The sequence below is a fragment of the Embiotoca jacksoni genome, unplaced genomic scaffold (genome assembly GCF_022577435.1).
Source record: "Embiotoca jacksoni isolate LCO1_2020_lvr unplaced genomic scaffold, fEmbJac1.0.p SCAF_113, whole genome shotgun sequence".
In the NCBI taxonomy this organism is placed as follows: Eukaryota; Metazoa; Chordata; class Actinopteri; family Embiotocidae; genus Embiotoca; species Embiotoca jacksoni.
In genome coordinates, this window is record NW_027185245.1 from 370,309 (window position 1) to 389,378 (window position 19,070).

The 19,070-nt window shown below is 41.4% G+C and overlaps 1 protein-coding gene across 1 annotated transcript in view; it reads right to left on the minus strand.

The window, feature by feature from the left end:
- Positions 1–811: 811 nt before the first annotated feature.
- Positions 812–19,070, minus strand: part of gaa (alpha glucosidase) — a 48,085-nt gene continuing 29,826 nt past the window's right edge. The window contains exons 2-20 of the mRNA XM_069143751.1: positions 8,932–9,276; positions 8,200–8,351; positions 7,612–7,777; positions 7,292–7,388; positions 7,055–7,174; positions 6,718–6,836; positions 5,662–5,793; positions 5,261–5,371; positions 5,020–5,133; positions 4,767–4,851; positions 4,462–4,579; positions 3,846–3,979; positions 3,469–3,620; positions 3,047–3,195; positions 2,766–2,907; positions 2,475–2,573; positions 1,793–1,957; positions 1,433–1,585; positions 812–1,266 (exon numbers count right to left, since the gene is read on the minus strand). Of these exons, the coding sequence (XP_068999852.1) occupies positions 1,201–1,266; positions 1,433–1,585; positions 1,793–1,957; positions 2,475–2,573; positions 2,766–2,907; positions 3,047–3,195; positions 3,469–3,620; positions 3,846–3,979; positions 4,462–4,579; positions 4,767–4,851; positions 5,020–5,133; positions 5,261–5,371; positions 5,662–5,793; positions 6,718–6,836; positions 7,055–7,174; positions 7,292–7,388; positions 7,612–7,777; positions 8,200–8,351; positions 8,932–9,276 (2,619 nt within the window). The 3' untranslated portion in view covers positions 812–1,200. The remainder of the gene's footprint in view (positions 1,267–1,432; positions 1,586–1,792; positions 1,958–2,474; positions 2,574–2,765; positions 2,908–3,046; positions 3,196–3,468; positions 3,621–3,845; positions 3,980–4,461; positions 4,580–4,766; positions 4,852–5,019; positions 5,134–5,260; positions 5,372–5,661; positions 5,794–6,717; positions 6,837–7,054; positions 7,175–7,291; positions 7,389–7,611; positions 7,778–8,199; positions 8,352–8,931; positions 9,277–19,070) is intronic.

The window sequence follows — 19,070 nt, forward strand, 5'->3', positions numbered from 1 at the left end:
GCAAAAAAAAAAAAAAAAAAAAAAAACACTTCCGGTGCGAACTTTCAAAGTAAACTCCCACTCCCACTCTGATAGGAGGTATGACGCTTTAATTTGTAATCCAAACGCACTTCCTACAATTACTGGGGTTATTTACGTCTTACTTGACTTCACAAATCCCCCCCCCCCCCCCCCCCCCCCCTCAATTTCACTGCTTCCGGAATGTCAAAGGCTTTTTCTGTCACGGAAGCCGGTAGTGTAGATTTCATATAAAAAACAAAACAAAACAAAAAACACCGAGGGCAAATTAGAGCACGACGGTACTTAAAAATACAAACAAATATATTTAATATTATCCACAGTCGATACACCCCATCATAAAAACATGACCCTTTTCATCATACGTGACGTTTTAAAGGTCACAGGAAAAAGCTTAAATGCAGTTGGTCCATCATCAGGACCACAGCTGGAGTCAGAGCATCTCCTCACACACACACCACCAGGCTTTTTAAAACCTGTCTAGTATAGGCAATACATAAATTCTCTCTTGACTAAAACGACAACATACAATTTACAATCTACAGCCAAAATAGAATTTAGAAATTTCCCCTATTTTGTACTGTTAAATTTAGGTTTCAGGAAAAATGGGACTCTTCCGTAACATTTGCAATAATCATCTATATATACTATACACTGCTGGTACATGTTAATTCAATAGTTTATGTTTGGCATGATTACCCTCATCCACTTAAGACCAAAACATAAAACTGTAGCTAATCATCGTACTCGACAAATGAAGCCGTCCAGTGAGCAGTAAAACGCAGCGCTGCAGACAAACCTATCTTTTTGTACAATTTTTATTTATATTTTGGGAAAAAACTAATGTCAATATAATTTACAAAGAAATAACTATACATTTTAAAGGCATCACCAGTGTTGAGACATTGCACTGTAGCAGTTAGCAGTAAAAATTACACATACATCAAAATGATGGCTCCCGCGGTGTGATATAATCCCACTGTTACAAACCAGATGCGTATAGGTCTTGCCCCTTTAAAGAAGAGGCAGAGGGGAGTGTAAGGTGCACAATGAGCTCTGGTATGGTTGCAGTGGCGCCAAGAAATCTGTTGGTGTCACTGCAGAAAAATGCATCTGATCTTTTTAGCAGCAGGGCAGGAGGCGAAGGCTCCCCGCGGCCCGCGGGTGATGAAATTCAGTGCATCAGAGAGCCCACTGGACTGTAAACACCTCTGACATGGGTAAGGACAAGCTAGTCACTGTCAAAACCTAAGGGAAGAGATGGGCAGACATTTTTGATTTGACATCATAGAGGTAGCGACAGGATGAGCAGAAAGGGAAGAAAAAAAAACACAGCAAATAAATACAAGTGGACTTTATCGAGCTATCTACTTACTAACTTTTAGTAAGTAATGCTGAGTCGCACAATACTCACCTTGGTGTCAGTGTGATATGTAAAATCCCTGACTTTCTTCCCGTTTGCTAATACATAGTGAGGTGGAGAAGGCACGCCGAACACCTGCAGCCCTCCCAGCAGCAGACCGTCCAGGGCCCCATTAAGCTTCAGAGGGTCACTCACAATCTGAGACTGAAGTAAAGGTAGATACATTAAGGAAGCGTTCATGTCGTTTTTTTAAAAAAAAATTTAATCAAAATACATTAGGAATAATAGACCGGTGATGTTACGGTTTCATTGTCACTCATTCAGACTTTTGAATCAAGTAGTAGCACACTTAAAAGCAAAACATTGTTTCAGCTGCTTTCCAAATGCAAATACCGCTCATCGCTTCCCTACCTGTCCGGCAATGAAGAAAACGTAACAATAATTTTGCATTTCAAAGGTGTCGAGGCTGTCCCCGTCATCCCAGAACAAGTCACCCCAGGCCCATCCGTCTGCTGACAGAGCCACCGTCAGGTAGAAAGGATTTCTGCGTGAGGTTGCGGTTGTCAAAGCAGGCTCCTTCACAAGAGAGGGGAGATCAAAGAAAACAGGATTTCATGTTACAAATGTTTTTTGTGGTTTCAAACTTTAAGACTTCACTCGGGATGCCTCATACAACATTTGATCAAGCACTTTAACCATGACAAGGGATTTTCCTCCACTTAGCAACATGATTCATTCATCTAAATCTTCTCCAAAGGAGGTATATTGGCTTTTAAATGAAGCCTCACAGTGCCAACTGATGGACTGTAATGACTAGCGTAAACTGCAGTATTTTAATTACATATTACACGGTCACTGGCATGTGCTACTTTACACAACCTCAAACATGATTTAGTTAACTAGATGCAGAAAGTGCATTTGTTTCACCTGTTTTAATTATTTCTTGTACATATTATTATATTTGAATAATAATGTATTCATTACATTTTGTCACCTACTGAACCGAAACTGATGCAAAAAAAAAAACCAAAAAAAAAACCATTATCTGCAAACCAAGCTGCATTCTGAGGATTTCTCCACAGCACACACCCACCTGTCGGGGTATAATGTGTCCCTCCCTCACATGAACGTTGATAGTGTCCAGAGGGGCCGGCAGGAGCAAGTACTGACCGACGCTGTAGAAAGGTTGACCCTTCAAAGAGCAAAGCACGGTGAAAGGGAATATGGTGAGCTCTAACGTCGTGTCACAGGACACCTTAAACACGGTGGCCTCTTCAAGTTAAACAAACAAAAACTGACTGAACCTTTGTGATGAACCTTGAACTAAGGCTCATTCAGGCCAGTGATATTGTGAGAGGCGGCTGAATAGGGGCGAGCGACTCACATTGTGAAGGCCGTACCAAGTGCCGGGAGGCAGGTATGCAGCCAGCTCTACCGCTCCTTTTTCTAAAACCGGGCTGATGAGAAGTGAACTCCCCCACAGGAACTGTTGGTCTATGGTCTGACAGTTAGGGTCAGTGGGGAACCTAAGAGAGATGGATGCGCAGGGATAAAGACAAGAGATGAAAAGTGAATTGCGATGCCCTTAAATATTTGATGTAGTACGATAGAGGATCAAAAAAGAAGTGAGGGAAGAATAGGAGAGGAGGAGAAGAGGACACGTACTCCGCAAAGAGAGGCCTGGCCACAGTGTCAGCAGAAGTGTGCGCATGGTGGAAGAGCGTGTAGAGGAACGGGAGAAGGGAGTAACGAAGGTTCAAAGCACTCCGCATGGCAGCCCGGGCCTTCTGCCCAAATACGTAAGGCTCCTGAGGCTGGGGGACACAAACAGGCAAACAGATACACGCGGACAAAAAGAAGAGATAGAGTTACCTCTATTCATAATACATGAAACAGATGGACTGCTCTAGACACCATGGGAAAAAAAACAAACAGATGCAGGTCAGACCACTACGACGTTTTTGTTTTTTTTGTTTTTACACACACATACATTTGAATGACCTTGGTGAAGAAAACACCAGTTCACGAGCACATATAAACATACAGGACAGACACAGGCAAACACACAAACACCGCGTGCGTCTCACAGCATTGGGCTTGTCGTTGTGGTTCCTCATAAACGGGTAGAAGGCTCCGAGCTGCATCCAGCGTACACACAACTCCTCAGAGGTGTCGCCCCCAAAGCCACAGATGTCCGCTCCCACCAGAGACACCCCAAACAGGCTGAACTGCAGCACCGCTGAGGGAACAGGTGCAAAAGGTCAGTCTCAGCCTATCAACTCTCAATCAAAAGCTCTGATGGCTCGATTGAATTTTTCATTGTATAATACACAACAGGCAAATATCCCGACACCGAATAACCACCGAACAAACACGCGTTTAAATATCTGTGGAAACATTTAAACATGACAACGCGGCATTAAGAGCTTTCAGGAAAAAAAAAAAAAAAAAAACATCTTCTCACCAGGAATGGAGAATCGCAGCTGCTCCCAGTCACTCCTGACATCTCCGGTCCACACTCCTGAGAAGCGTCCGATGCCAGGGTACGACGAGCGAGACAGGACAAAGGGTCTCTTCCTCCGTACATTGGTAAGAGCGCTGAGGATGGCAAAAAAAAACAACCCAAAAAAACAGGGTAAATATAAAGTATACAAAGAACAACTATGCCTACATATTCTGTTGCTTCACATTTGGCTCCAGTATCCTCGATTCAAAATTTTAATTGGCAAAATTTCCACAGAAGATAAGTCATTCTAGTTTCCTTTTTTTTTTTTAACAATCTTAAATTCCTAAACAGCATTCACTGGTAACCAAGCAAGAGTTCATTTCAATTAGTCAATGAGCTATAGCACCACTTAATACTCCTACTTACACTACAGTTACACATTGTTGACCTACTTCTGAAAAGTTATATGTTGATTAATGTCCAAAGATGGACTCACTGTCCCATAAAGCTTATCTCCTGCGCGGAATTGCCGTTTTAGCTAATTGCCGCTATTTACTTATTGTTGTAAATTTGATCCGCGTCTCACAATGAAATAACTCCTGTTGCCAAACTAACTCTGCGACCTGCATCTGACCTGTGCGTTGCATAAGCTTCTGTCAGTCCGTAAAGATTGTGCAGGTTGTAGTGAAGGGACAGCTTCTGCTGAGCTGACATACAAAGAGTTCCTGAATTCAGCTGGCCTCCAACCACCCCTGTTCGTTTGACATTCAGAGAGACACACAGACTACAAATTAATGCAATAAACTGAGAGTGGCAGATCAGTTATGAATCTTGTACAATAATCAATATATGTAAATCCAAATATAAATTTACTTTAAATGTAAAACCGGTCATGTTTGTATGCTTTTAAACGATAGCAGCATGCAACAGGACACCTACTGGGTGTGTAGGGCGGGTTCTCAATATCACTGTCAGGACAGCCCTCCACTGAGCCCTGGACAAAACTGGCTGGTTCATTCATATCCTGGGTGGAGCATGAAGGAATTATTTTTGAGATCTGAAGGTGCAAAACAAACTAAACATGCGACTGCAAAGTCATGTACTTGTTTCAAAAAATACATCGTGTCCTGCTGTCTTAACGGCAGCATCATTTGCTAAATAACCTGTTCTTCGTGTGTGCGTACATACTCACAATCCACAGACCATCCACAGGAACTCTAGAGTGAAATTCTCGGATGCAGTCCTCCCACCACTGTCTGGTCTCTGGGTTGGTGAAGTCGGGGAAGGCTGTTGGGCCAGGCCAAACCTGTACACGCCGAATGCCAATGTGCATGACAACCACAACCATGTTAAAAGAACATACACGCATACTGTGCACAACTTCACAAGGGCACAGAAAAGCATACATCCCCAGAAAGAAAATGAGGTCTAACCTTCCCTATCAGGATGTGTCCTGTAGCATTTTTAATGAAGACACCCCGTTTCAGCCCATCATCAAAGGGAGGGTAAGCTCCAGGGGGGCTGGTGCTGCTGATCCCCGGGTCCTGAAGCAGAAACCAGGAGAGAGTGCTTTAGTCATGATTTAAGACCGTAGACTGTATTTCAAAGGGTTGAGACAATTTTGCTGCCATCTACTGGAACAACATTGCAAAAGCTTACTCGTGCTCATTCTCAAAACTACAATAGGATAACCAATTTTAGGGACAGATTTTTTTATTTTTTTTATTTTTATTAAAATGAAATGCAAAAAAACAAAAATCAACAACAATCAAATAGTGATATTTAAATCAAGATCAACATTTTATGAAGCCTTTTCAACTCAAAGATGTCACACCAGAATAAGGATGTACTTCATGCCTCTCTTATGAAACTCGTCCACCATCTCTGGGAGATCCCCAAACCGCCAGGGGTCAAAGGTGAACACCCTTCGCTTATTTGCATAGTCCAGGTCATTCCACTGTACATCCTGGTGATGAAGAAAGTTAAACATTCTCAGTAATAAATCCGTCTAATCAGATATACAACTTCATAAAAAATAAATAAATAAATACTGACATTTTTTGCACATTCACAGAACCTCTTACCGATAATGGCACAGGTGATATATTTATAAACAATAATTGCATATGCATTCGATTCAGAAAGTCTTCAGACACAAGTGCTTTGTGTGTTGTATATCAATGTTTAAATAGATACAATCTAATTTTTTTGCCATCAATAACTCGTAATGTAAAAGTGAAAACATGTTTAGAATTTTTTGCAAATTTGATTAAAAATCAAAAACTGAAACGTCTCGTTGAGACCCTTAATGGTCTCCGTATTTCCTGCAGATCAGGAGCACCACTATCATACTTCCCTGCGGGGTGGTAGGTGATGAGCAGTGCCTGGAGTTCCGCCCAGAGCGATTGTTTTTGTCTCAGAACACCAGCGGTTCCTTTTCCTCACTCTATCGAATCCTTTAAACCCCAAGCCGTCTGTCGTGTATCTAGCTACCCTGCCGTAAAGGTCTGATTAATGGGGTGCCGCTGAGATGGGGATTCTTCCATCTGTGCGCAGGACTTGTGAAGCTCTGTTTGAGGGACTGTTGGATTCTTGTTCACCTCGCTGAACGAGGACCTGCTGGTGGTTCCAAACTTCTTTCCTTTGACAATTACCGAGGCCAATGATCTCCTGAAAATTAGCCAAAGCTTTATAAATGGTTTTATACCTCTACCTTGATATGTGGAGGTCAGACAGCTCCTTGGACTTCATGGTTTGTTTTTTTTGTCCCGAGAGGAGTTTTTAAATCTATGTTCTGACCGATGGACGATTCCATCCATTTTAAATGAAATCTACAACACAATAAAGTATGCAAAACCCCAAGGGAGTGTGTCCCGTGTACTTCATTTACCATGGGAAAGCTGGCATTGTGCATGCGTTGTGCAACCTTTCGGGTTGTATTGGAGGTCGTGTAACCCCAGCGACACAGATGAAAGCCCAGTGACCAATACGGAGGCATCATGGGATAGCCTGCGGAGAGATAAATGACAACACTGTAACACAAATATATTTACTGTTTTCCAGGTTCCCTCGGGGTGCCTTCAAATGCACACGCACTGAACTGACATGTTTTTACAAGTTGTCCACTTAAAACCTACTCGTCTCTTTTGGTATCTATACATGCCTATTGCTGTTACTAACTTGAGATGCGTTACCCAACGTCACCCACACACACTCAAAAGACATACCAATGATCTGAAGGTACTGTCGTATAACACTCTGGGGGTCCGGACCCAAGAAAATGTACAGATCCAGGATTCCACCGGTGGACACCCAGGTGAGAGCAGGGGTTGGCTGCAACGTCACCTCTGCAGAAACACGTGAAGAGTTAGGAATAAAAATCCATGTTCTATGGATGGTGAGTGAAAAAAAAAAAACTGGCAGTGGGATGCTGTGTGTGTATTAAGGAACAGATAGTTCAGTACCAATTGCATTGCTATTGAGAAGGAAAACTCCATGTGCCAAGCCATGCTCTTCTTGAACTATGTAAAATGGATGGGAACCATAGAGGTTAGCATCAGCCTGTTGAGAGAGACAGTGTTAACATTTACACAGAACAGGAAAGAAGCTTGATGAATGCTATTCTGCAGGGACAGCAGGCGAGAACCAAATATATCATAGTCCGAATATTTTAAGAGATATTGTGATATGCTATGAATTACCTAACTCAATGACAAGTCCAATAGAAGGGGTTCCCTGACCTTTTGGGTCGGTGACCACTGTGGAACCCCTGCAATATACTCACATGAGGTGCCATGTCTCTGTTCCAGAGCGTCAGAGAGGTCCAGTTCACGTCCAGCAGGAGGGAGGTGTAATGCTCCCCGAGGCCAGACACCAGGGAAGAGGCCAGCGAGGTGGACAGCTGCAGGTACTGGTCAGCAAACAGCAGAGGAGCAACGGTGGTGTTCATACTGACCCGGCAGAACACGGAGAACAAACACGCGCCGCATTACGATCACGACAAAGAAACCATCCCATCGTCATGTCATCACACATTTGATGAAACCCACAACTCATAAGACAGGAAATGATAACTTTTTGTGCCCATGATGCTTAATATACAAAGTGCAATAAATATAAACACGGTAAAATGTATGATATAATAAAATACACCGATGTAGTAAAATGAATTGATATAATCTAAATGACAACCAACGAACGAAGTGTCCCGATTGCATCATGTACTATATTACTATGTAAAAAAATAAACCTGTATCTACACATTAAAAAAGCAACAGCCACTCATTGTCAGACTATGATGCCGCCTACTGTAAAAAAATAAAAATAAAAAAAAAGCTTTCACAATAGATCAAATTTAAACAGAAGTACTCACATCACCTTTCCATTGGATTTTCGTCGCACTATGAAGCCAAATGGGTCCGACTGGTATTCAGTGGTATAGAGGACGTCCTCTGTATCAGCTTTTCTCTGAGGAACGCCAGCTGGAAGATGAACTTCATATCGCTGAGATAAGGGGTCTTTTAACTTGAGAGGGGAAAAAAAAAAAAAGTGTAACAGCACATCCTTAAGAAAAGTGTATTGAATAGCAGAAGGTCTAATGGCTTGGTCTGAGACATATAGATAAACTAATGTCTCACATGGGCTCACAACACACCACAAATTCCAATAAGCTAGATTCACAGTGCTGCGGTTACATTTTCATACTGTACTACAAAAGAATCCAAAAATCAACTTGAGCAACACAAACTGCACGAATCAGTCAGAGACATCCGCTACACATTACTATAAAACAAAAAAAAATTAAAAATCATTTCTATTTTGATCATTTGTACGAGTGAATATTTCAGGGGTTTTTAATTATTTAAAAAAAAAAAAAAAATTGAAATCAGCATCCCATCAGCATGTCTATTACATAAGAAATACGGAGTCCCTATTTCTCCTTATTGTTTGGTTTTTTTTCACAACTTTTACATCTCAGTCACCAAAAGACAATATGTTATACATCTCGTGAAACTCTACTAGGAACACAACGTCCAGCTTGTCCTTCATAAAAAAAAAAAAAAAAAAAAAACCTTGCAGAGGAAAACCATATTTTGGTACTCACCGTGAGGTGCAAGCAGCCTTCAGTCTCCTCCAGGACTTGCAGGCTCAGAGTGGGGATGTCTTTGGGGAGGTAGGAGGGGTTGGCACGAGTCAGGGTGGCAGCCTGGCCCCGCGCGGTGGGCGTGAGGGGACCCATGATGTAGCCGGGGTACAAACGCGGGTAGAAGCACCAAGGCGGCCCTGAAGAGACGGGCAGAGGGGCGTAGCAGCACCCCCTCTCCTCGCACCCTCTCCGGCTGAGCAGCCTGTCCCTGGCGCAGTCAAAGCGACTCTCTGGGGCCGTGGTGCATTCACGGTCTCTGGAAATGTCAGTCTCCTCCAGGAAGATATCCCTCCCTGAACCGTTCTGTGGTTTGACAAAATCATAAAAAAGCCTTTCGTGAGTTATGATCCCGTTTGGCCGGTCGTGACGTGACCTCTCCAGTCTGCCTTCACGGCTGGACAGGTGGTTGATGTACCAACATGCGAACACAGAAAAGGCGCAGAGGACCGCAGTGAAGTGAGACCACAGACGCATCGTGCACTGCCGAATTAAAGGGCTCCTCGTTTCTACAACACACGCCTTGTGCTTCGTGCGGCGATAATATTCAGTGGCAAACAAGAGTAGAGCTGTTTACTATCTCGGAGATCTCCCCGCCGAAGGAGTAGCGTCTATGGTAGCAACCCATGCTGGAACATGCAGGCTAATGTTTACACTACGGCGAGCGTACTGGGACAAAAGTGCTCAAAACTACAACAAGGCTTATTTTCCTTTTCGAGTTTTTTTTTTTGTGTGAATTACGTTAAAATATGAACTCTCAAGGCAAGTATAAAAAATGGTATCAAAGTTATTTAATTTAACCCTCTTGGGACGTGGTGTTTCCTAAGTAGTTAGAGTTATAGAATTTCAGATTTGAATATGGGTCAAATAATTTATAAATGTACTTACCTCCCAAATAATTTCATTCCTGAAATCTGTCTAATGAGCAAATCGTGTGTCCTGAAAAAAATGTTTTCATGTGGCAAAATATGAATAGGCTGTGTGGCCTTTATTAAAAGTATTTGATAAATCAACACATTTTATGGGAACATCTGTAACTTGGGAGGCATTCGTTTGTTTTTTAACTATTCTGAGTAGAAAATGTATTGATCTCATAATAACTAACTTGACTAAGACCCGAGCTACTATTCATTTAATGTTTTTTACAATTATCTAAATTAGTAGGTACACTATGATGATGAAACAAAGATGTTCACAAATCTAAAGAAAAATAAATACTGAAGCATTTGTAATTATTGCCCTTAATCTCTGAGAACTGCATTGGATAATGAGAAACTGTACTTGTACTGTACTACCAGTTAACAATCCAGAGCTGTAACATCTTTGTTTGTTTGTTTTATTTCAATTCACAGTACATGCACACACTGTGAAACTGATTTTAGAAAATATTATTGGTGTACTTTTCAACGTGCAAACATTAGTTATTCAGCTCCCAATTGACCCAGTGTATTATCATTTCAGTTCAAGTTTAACTTTAAAGGTTGATTTGTTCAAGAAGTGACACTATAAAATGATGCTTGGAAAAAAAAAGAGGCTTTATTCCTTTCACTGACATCTTTCACATATTTATGAGCACTAACACAGTAAAATATTTCTATGTTAAAAAAAAAAAAGCCATTCCTTGCAACAAAAACAACTGCAGTCTAACTGGCTTCCTTTGCACTTTTATCTGCAGAAAGAATTTTCAAAGTTTGTGAAATATATACAGCATTGATACGAACACTTTCTAAAAACATTTTCTTTTGCACGTCAGTATGTACATTCTTTTCCAACTGTGCATAACATTCTTCTGTAGCTTCTAACACATTATTGTCAAAATACAGACTCAATTTCCATAAAAATAATTCAAGCCATTCTATTCAGAAACAGTTGCAATTGCTTCCTATTATCCTGGACAATAAAAAAAGAGTAACTGAAAGCTTCAAAGATGAATTTAAAGCCCAAACATTTAGGAAGGGTTCACACGTGGAACCAAAATCTTTTTGGCGATCAAATCACAAGTGAACAACTGACAATAGAGTTTGAATGCTCACATTTTAGTCAAGTCATACAATTAGCCACAGACTGCTTCTCTTGTGTAGATGGAAGATTTTATTTTACTGTTTAGCCGAATCACCAATTGTGAGACAGTTGCCAAAATCCAAGCACAAATGGTCACTATATGGTTTTGAAATGCAATTTAATGCCAGGTGTGACCGACAGTCCATCTAAGCCAGAGCTACAATCAATCTGAAAATGAAAAGATTCTACACATAGGTCCTGAACGGAACATTTAAAGTTTCTATTAGTACTTACACTCAGCTGTAGAGTAGAAAAAAATGTTTACATAGTTATTATTCATTTATAAATTCAGAGTGAATTGTGTCATGGTCCAGGTTAAACATGTTCATATATATTTTGGTTAATCATTCTCATAACACTTTGGCTTGAGTACCGTAATTTCCGGACTATTGAGCGCACCTGAATATAAGCCGCACCCACTGAATATTTAAAAAATAATTATTTTGAAAATAAATAAGCCGCACATGTCTATAAGCTGCAGGTGCCTACCGGTACATTGAAACAAATGAACTTTACACAGGCTTTAACGAAACACGGCTTGTAACAAAAATAAAAAATTAGTGGTAAACAGTAGCCTACCAAGAAAGTCATTGGTCATTATCTTCCTCCTCCTGTGCATTGAAACCACTGAAGTCATCTCCTTCGGTGTCGGAGTTGAACAGCCTCAGAATTGTTTCATCCGATGTTGGATCGTTTTCATTGTCGCTCTCGTTACTTTCATCCTGAGGCAAATTCCCCGCTGAGCTCATGCTGCCCTCTTCAACACGCAGCAGTCCAGCCTTTCGAAACCCGTTGAATCCATAAATTAGCCGCGTCGTTGTTTAAGCCGCGAGGTTCAAAGCGTGGGAAAAAAGTAGCGGCTTATAGTCCGGAAAGTACGGTAAACTTGTATATACAAATAGAAGAAAAAAAAAAAAGTAAAAGAATACAAAAACAATGATAGAAAATTAAAATATCGCTCCATCTTACAGCTTCTGAAACAATGCAATATTCACACCATGACGTGTGCCTCAACATCTTTAGTTTTATCTTTACAAATATTTCCAAACTGAGGAGCTCACAAAGCTTGTGACTTTTGAAGAGACATCCATAGTCTCTTCTTACTTTTGGTAATAAGGTGGATACTCAGCCCACACTTCGGCTACTTGTTCAATGATAGGCTATTTATTCACAAAGATGTTGCAGGCTGCGGGGCCTCGAAAGGCGAACCCCAAGTAGAAGGTGATGTTTTCATTACTATGAGGCACCGAGGGGACGTAGAGAGGCAGGATATTGAACTTCTTCTTCCGAGGACCTTCAAGATAAACCACTTTATCTTCAGTCCATCCAGAAACACGTTTCAGCATTTTGGCAATGTCGTACTGCATCCTTTTGGTCAGTTAACTTGGTGAGGATGGATGTTACATTACCACCGCCAAGTTGATAGATGATCATGCGATTTTGGAAAGCAGATAGGATGCCTGGGATCGACTGACCCTGTTTTACAAATGCAGTAGAATACGCTTCACTGAAGTACTTCCCATACTCAGAAGACTTTTTTGCCAACCAATAGCCGGGTAAGAAGGCTTCACAATGGCACACCTTAGATCTTTCCTGTTGTTCCACAGCACCTGTCGAGCCACAGTGCTTCCTCCACTTTCTGGGTGATGGTAGATGTTTATAATATTCACTGGAGTTTGATCTGCATTGGATTTCAAAGCATCTTTGAGAAGTTGGGAAGTTTCACGATAAGCATCGTGAAAATCGCTCAAGTCTTTGTCGCTCACCGGCTCGGTTTTTGAACCCACCCGCCGCAGAATCACTTCTTTCTCAAATTCTGCTTTGTTAACTGACACTTTGAAGTTTGGCAGGCGGACTGCGTACACATTGTTCTTAACGATACTAATTGAAGGCACGATGTCAACCTCTATCACGAACCTCTTTTCTGTACTTTGTAGATCCATAACCTCAATGAACCTTGGCGGTCGCACACATTGCCGCACGTGCTCCTTGTTAGAGGAGAAACTCCTTTCAATGTAGTCCAAAGCATCTACATAAATGTCCCTCTCTTTTACAGGGATCCCTTTTATTTCCCCATGCACGTACCCTGCATCTTCCTTGCTGTCCATGACACCAAAGTGTATTGTGCCATTTGATCTGATGTTCATACAGCCAGTCGCAAATTTAAGAACCTCTTTGGCAAACTTAGCTTGGAGTCTTGTGCGATCCAGTTCAGGAGCAATGGCAAAAGACTTAAATTCACGGCATGGATATATCAGATTAAAAGCACCAGATTCAGGTTGCAGGACTCTCTGCTTTACATATATGAAATCAATCCCTTCCTGATCAAATGGCCGTGGTTTGCAGTCATCCTTTGAAGTCAACGTGCATTGTTCCTGAGCAGTTTGTCTCTCCTCAACGATATCTTGATCTGTCACAGGAATCTGTGCTGGACGACCTTCACTTATTGTTGGATTGTTCTTCTGCTCCAGCTCAGTTTTTTTGCCGCTATTGGGCTTTTTCTTTTCCTGACATTTTTGCTGGGAGTGGAGAAGCTCATCTCTTCTTTGGATAATTAAATGAGCAGGCCCCAGTTTCATGCATATCTTTGACTTCAAAAAGTCCTCATTCAGTGTAAGAAGGATTTGTCCATCTACTTCTTCTTCGTAGAGCTATTCTATGTAGTGCTCCTTCACCCCAATCGATCTTAGCCAGGTGCTGACTTCCGATTCTGTCCAATTCTTGGGTGACTGCTCAGGTTTGTCAGCTGAACAGTGAAAAGAAATACAAATCAATGGGTTTGATTAAAAATGACACTCAAAGAAATACAGATGGGATGTTTGGTGTAATTTTAGATTTTGTAATCAAATCACAAGCCAAACACGTGTTAGTCTGTAATCACATTAGCTTCCAAAATTGCTATCCCTCTCCAGCACAAGCTAGTTCATTAATGCTGGAGACTTTATCTACACATTTACACAATTTACACATCAAGTAAATACAGAGCAACGTTGGAGACCTGTTTCTAGCCAAGAAAACAAAACAGTGAAAGTGTGCTCTGTAAAACCTGAAAAAAATTTGCTGAAAAACATATAACTGACCAGAACTACAGAGTTGGGTAATAAATTGTGACCCCATTCACACTGTACACACTCATCTGACTCAATAAAATGAATATAAAAATCATTATTGCTGCACCTTTAAAAACAGATCGTAAATGTAAAGCTTTACTTAAAAAAAAAAATTTAAAAAATAGCTGAAGGATTTTGTGTTTGTATCGGGCTACATTATACCATGACTATTATATCATGGTGATAAAGCCAAATCTGTGATTCACAAGGGAATCATTTGCAAATTTACTTTAAGAGAAGAGAAAAGAAAAATAATAAAGATAAATTCAGACTAAAGAAAACCAAAACCACCAAATGAAAGTATGCAAATATTTAAAAGGGACATCTCATAGAAACCAGTTACACTCACCCATGATTTCCTTTCTGTTTTTCACATTATCAGTGTTGGCGTTTACTCAGTCACTTTCCACCTGAAAAAAATATGATACAGTTTTTAAGTCCATTATTATCTTGCAGGATCTTTCCAAACTTTGTGGTGAAATTTTGAAGCTAAAATCCCAAACAACTTTGAGTTCAGTTCATCCTTCCTGACACAGTCACATCAAGCTCCATGTAAAACGCTCTTGAATTTTACATTTGCAGGTCTACATCAAAGTCACTCAAGATAACAGCCTGGCTAATACTGGGTTTTTGAGCGTAAATATTGATATCGAGTTAAACAATATTTCGGCATTTATTCAAAAATAAAACATAATTTTAATAATCACAAACAAGTTTCTTAAGGATCCTGTCTCGGTGTCATGTTTTACTCCGCCTGGGCATGAAAAATAAATGCATGCAAGTACAAAGAGAGATACAAATCTAAGAAGGTAGGAGGTCTGGGGTGGCTGAATCGAACAAACAAGACATTTATTTACCCAGAAGACCGGTGTTCGAGTTTGTGAGAAAGCAAAAATAAGCGTGAATTTATTTTAAGTAATGTTAATTTAGGTTACACACATAACATATTAAATTCCCGTAACGTACCTTAAGTAACTGACACCATGATCTTTTTCTAACCCTAAGCAGTTTTTGTCAGGAGTCCGTTTTTTTCCTGTTTTGCCCCCCGATCACCTCTCCTCCTGTGTCCCCTCAGTCCCCTGTCTGCTTGTCTGTGGCCACGCCCCTCACCAGTCCCAGCAGATGCAGCCACTCACCCCTGATCACCACCTGCAGGTGTGCTGCATCTCCCTGATCACCTCCCCGGACTATATGTACCCTGCCCCTGCACTCCTCTGGTTGTCGGTTCATTTTGTTAGTCACCCGTCCGTCCTCCGTCCGTCCTATTCCTGTTCCTCCGGCTTCTGTTCCTCCTGCGGAGCTCCCTGTCAAAGTCACCAGTCGGTGGAGTTGCCCTCCCGACTCGGGAGGATTATTGATGCCGTTCCTTCCGCTGATCTGCCGGCTGCCCTGCCAGCCGTGTCTCCCCGGATCTGTCGGTCGAGTTGCCCTCCCGACTGGAAGCAAGTGGACACGATAGGTGCCACCTTTTGGTTTGTTTGTTTTTGTTTATTGCAATAAAGACTGTATTTTGGAACTGATACCCAAGTCTGTGAGCTTGCATTTGGGTCCTTTTAAACACCACCTCATGACAGAATGAACCGACCAAGGAAGGACCCAGCGGCCACAGACTCGAGTCCAAGGTACATGACTTTGTTTCAATATTTTGCCAGTCAGGCCCGCCGGAATGATCCTGTTTCCACTGAACCCAGGACTGGCTTTGAGGGAACCCGCCTGGCCTTCTGGGACCCCCCCAGGAGGAGGTGGCGACGCCGGGGTCACCGGCCATCCGGTCCTGCTACGCCCTTGGTCTCTGGAAGTGTCGCCGTCAGTCGCCACGAGCGAGCCTACAGCCCAGTCAGTCGCCACTACGGACTCTCTACCCCCGCAGCGCCGGCGAGCGATCCAGACACCATTTGGGACGAGGAGTTGGTCCACAGGATCATGCAGGCCCTGCCTCCAGCTGCGGCCAATGATCCAGACGCCATCCGGGCGTTGGCCCGCAGAAAATCGCTCAAGTCTTTGTCGCTCACCGGCTCGGTTTTTGAACCCACCCGCCGCAGAATCACTTCTTTCTCAAATTCTACTTTGTTAACTGACTCTTTGAAGTTTGGCAGGCGGACTGCGTACACCTTGTTAACGATACTAATTGAAGGCACGATGTCAACCTCTATCACGAACCTCTTTTCTGTACTTTGTAGATCCATAACCTCAATGAACCTTGGCGGTCACACACATTGCCGCACGTGCTCCTTGTTAGAGGAGAAACTCCTTTCAATGTAGTCCAAAGCATCTACAAAAATGTCCCTCTCTTTTACAGGGATCCCTTTTATTTCCCCATGCACGTACCCTGCATCTTCCTTGCTGTCCATGACACCAAAGTGTATTGTGCCATTTGATCTGATGTTCATACAGCCAGTCGCAAATTTAAGAACCTCTTTGGCAAACTTGGCTTTGCGATCCAATTCAGCAGCAATGGCAAAAGACTTAAATTCATGGCATGGAGATGTCAGATTAAAAGCACCAGATTCAGGTTGCAGGACTCTCTGCTTTACATATATGAAATCAATCCCTTCCTTGCCGTGGTTTGCAGTCAACGTGCATGGTTCCTGAGCAGTTTGTCTCTCCTCAACGATATCTTGATCTGTCACAGGAATCTGTGCTGGACGACCTTCACTTATTGTTCTTCTGCTCCAGCTCAGTTTTTTTGCCGCTATTGGGCTTTTTCTTTTCCTGACATTTTTGCTGGGAGTGGAGAAGCTCATCTCTTCTTTGGATAATTAAATGAGCAGGCCCCAGTTTCATGCATATCTTTGACTTCAAAAAGTCCTCATTCAGTGTAAGAAGGATTTGTCCATCTACTTCTTTGTAGAGCTTTTCTATGTACTGCTCCTTCACCCCAATCGATCTTAGCCAGGTGCTGACTTCCGATTCTGTCCAATTCTTGGGTGACTGCTCAGGTTTGTCAGCTGAACAGTGAAAAGAAATACAAATCAATGGGTTTGATTAAAAATGACACTCAAAGAAATACAGATGGGATGTTTGGTGTAATTTTAGATTTTGTAATCAAATCACATGAAAAGCAAAAGCCAACCACGTGTTAGTCTGTAATCACATTAGCTTCCAAAATTGCTATCCCTCTCCAGCACAAGCTAGTTCATTAATACTGGAGACTTTATCTACACATTAAGTAAATACAGAGCAACGTTGGAGACATGTTTCTAGCCAAGAAAACAAAACAGTGAAAGTGTGCTCTGTAAAACCCGAACAAATTTGCTAAAAAACATATAATTGACCAGAACTACAGAGTTGGGTAATAAATTGTGACCCCATTCACACTGTACACACTCATCTGACTCAATAAAATTAATATAAAAATCATTATTGCTGCACCTTTAAAAACAGATTGTAAATGTAAAGCTTTACTTTAAAAAAAAAAAAAAAATAGCTGAAGGATTTTGTGTTTGTATCGGGCTACATTATACCATGACTATTATATCATGGTGATAAAGCCAAATCTGTGATTCACAAGGGAATCATTTGCAAATTTACTTTAAGAGAAGAGAAAAGAAAAATAATAAAGATAAATTCAGACTAAAGAAAACCAAAACCACCAAATGAAAGTATGCAAATATTTAAAAGGGACATCTCATAGAAACCAGTTACACTCACCCATGATTTCCTTTCTGTTTTTCACATTATCAGTGTTGGCGTTTACTCACAGTCACTTTCCACCTGAAAAAAATATGATACAGTTTTTAAGTCCATTATTATCTTGCAGGATCTTTCCAAACTTTGTGGTGAAATTTTGAAGCTAAAATCCCAAACAGCTTTGAGTTCAGTTCATCCTTCCTGACAGTCACATCAAGCTCCATGTAAAACGCTCTTGAATTTTACATTTGCAGGTCTACATCAAAGTCACTCAAGATAACAGCCTGGCTAATACTGGGTTTTTGAGCGTAAATATTGATATCGAGTTAAACAATATTTCGGCATTTATTCAAAAATAAAACATAATTTTAATAATCACAAACAAGTTTCTTAAGGATCCTGTCTCGGTGTCATGTTTTACTCCGCCTGGGCATGAAAAATAAATGCATGCAAGTACAAAGAGAGATACAAATCTAAGAAGGTAGGAGGTCTGGGGTGGCTGAATCGAACAAACAAGACATTTATTTACCCAGAAGACCGGTGTTCGAGTTTGTGAGAAAGCAAAAATAAGCGTGAATTTATTTTAAGTAATGTTAATTTAGGTTACACACATAGCATATTAAATTCCCGTAACGTACCTTAAGTAACTGATACCATGATCTTTTTCGAACCCTAAGCAATTTTTGTCAGGAGTCCAGTTTTTTCCTGTTTTGACCCCGATCACCTCTCCTCCTGTGTCCCCTCAGTCCCCTGTCTGCTTGTCTGTGGCCACGCCCCTCACCAGTCCCAGCAGATGCAGCCACTCACCCCTGATCACCACCTGCAGGTGTGCTGCATCTCCCTGATCACCTCCCCGGACTATATGTACCCTGCCCCTGCACTCCTCTGGTTGTCGGTTCATTTTGTTAGTCACCCGTCCGTCCTGTTCCCGTTACCGTAGTGATGGTGAGATGAAGCCTCATGAGGCATCGAACCACTTCAGCCAATTGGTTCGAGAATTTCTCATTTTCTCATTTCTCGAAGCTTCATGTGAACACGAAACTACCTACTGGCCAAGTGTATAATCACAGGCAGCTGTATCTGAACCACATGTGATGCATTGAATTTTTGTGTCTGTTATGGCTGTTGGGAATGACTGAATTACAAAAATGTATGACCAAATAATTTCTGTACATAAATTATCACATATGTGCATAATAAAATATGTTTTGAATGTATTCTGTGTGTGTAAATTTTCCCAAAATGGTAGTATCATATGATATGGCAGGTTGTGTAATAATGTTTTTCTGTCACTTTAGG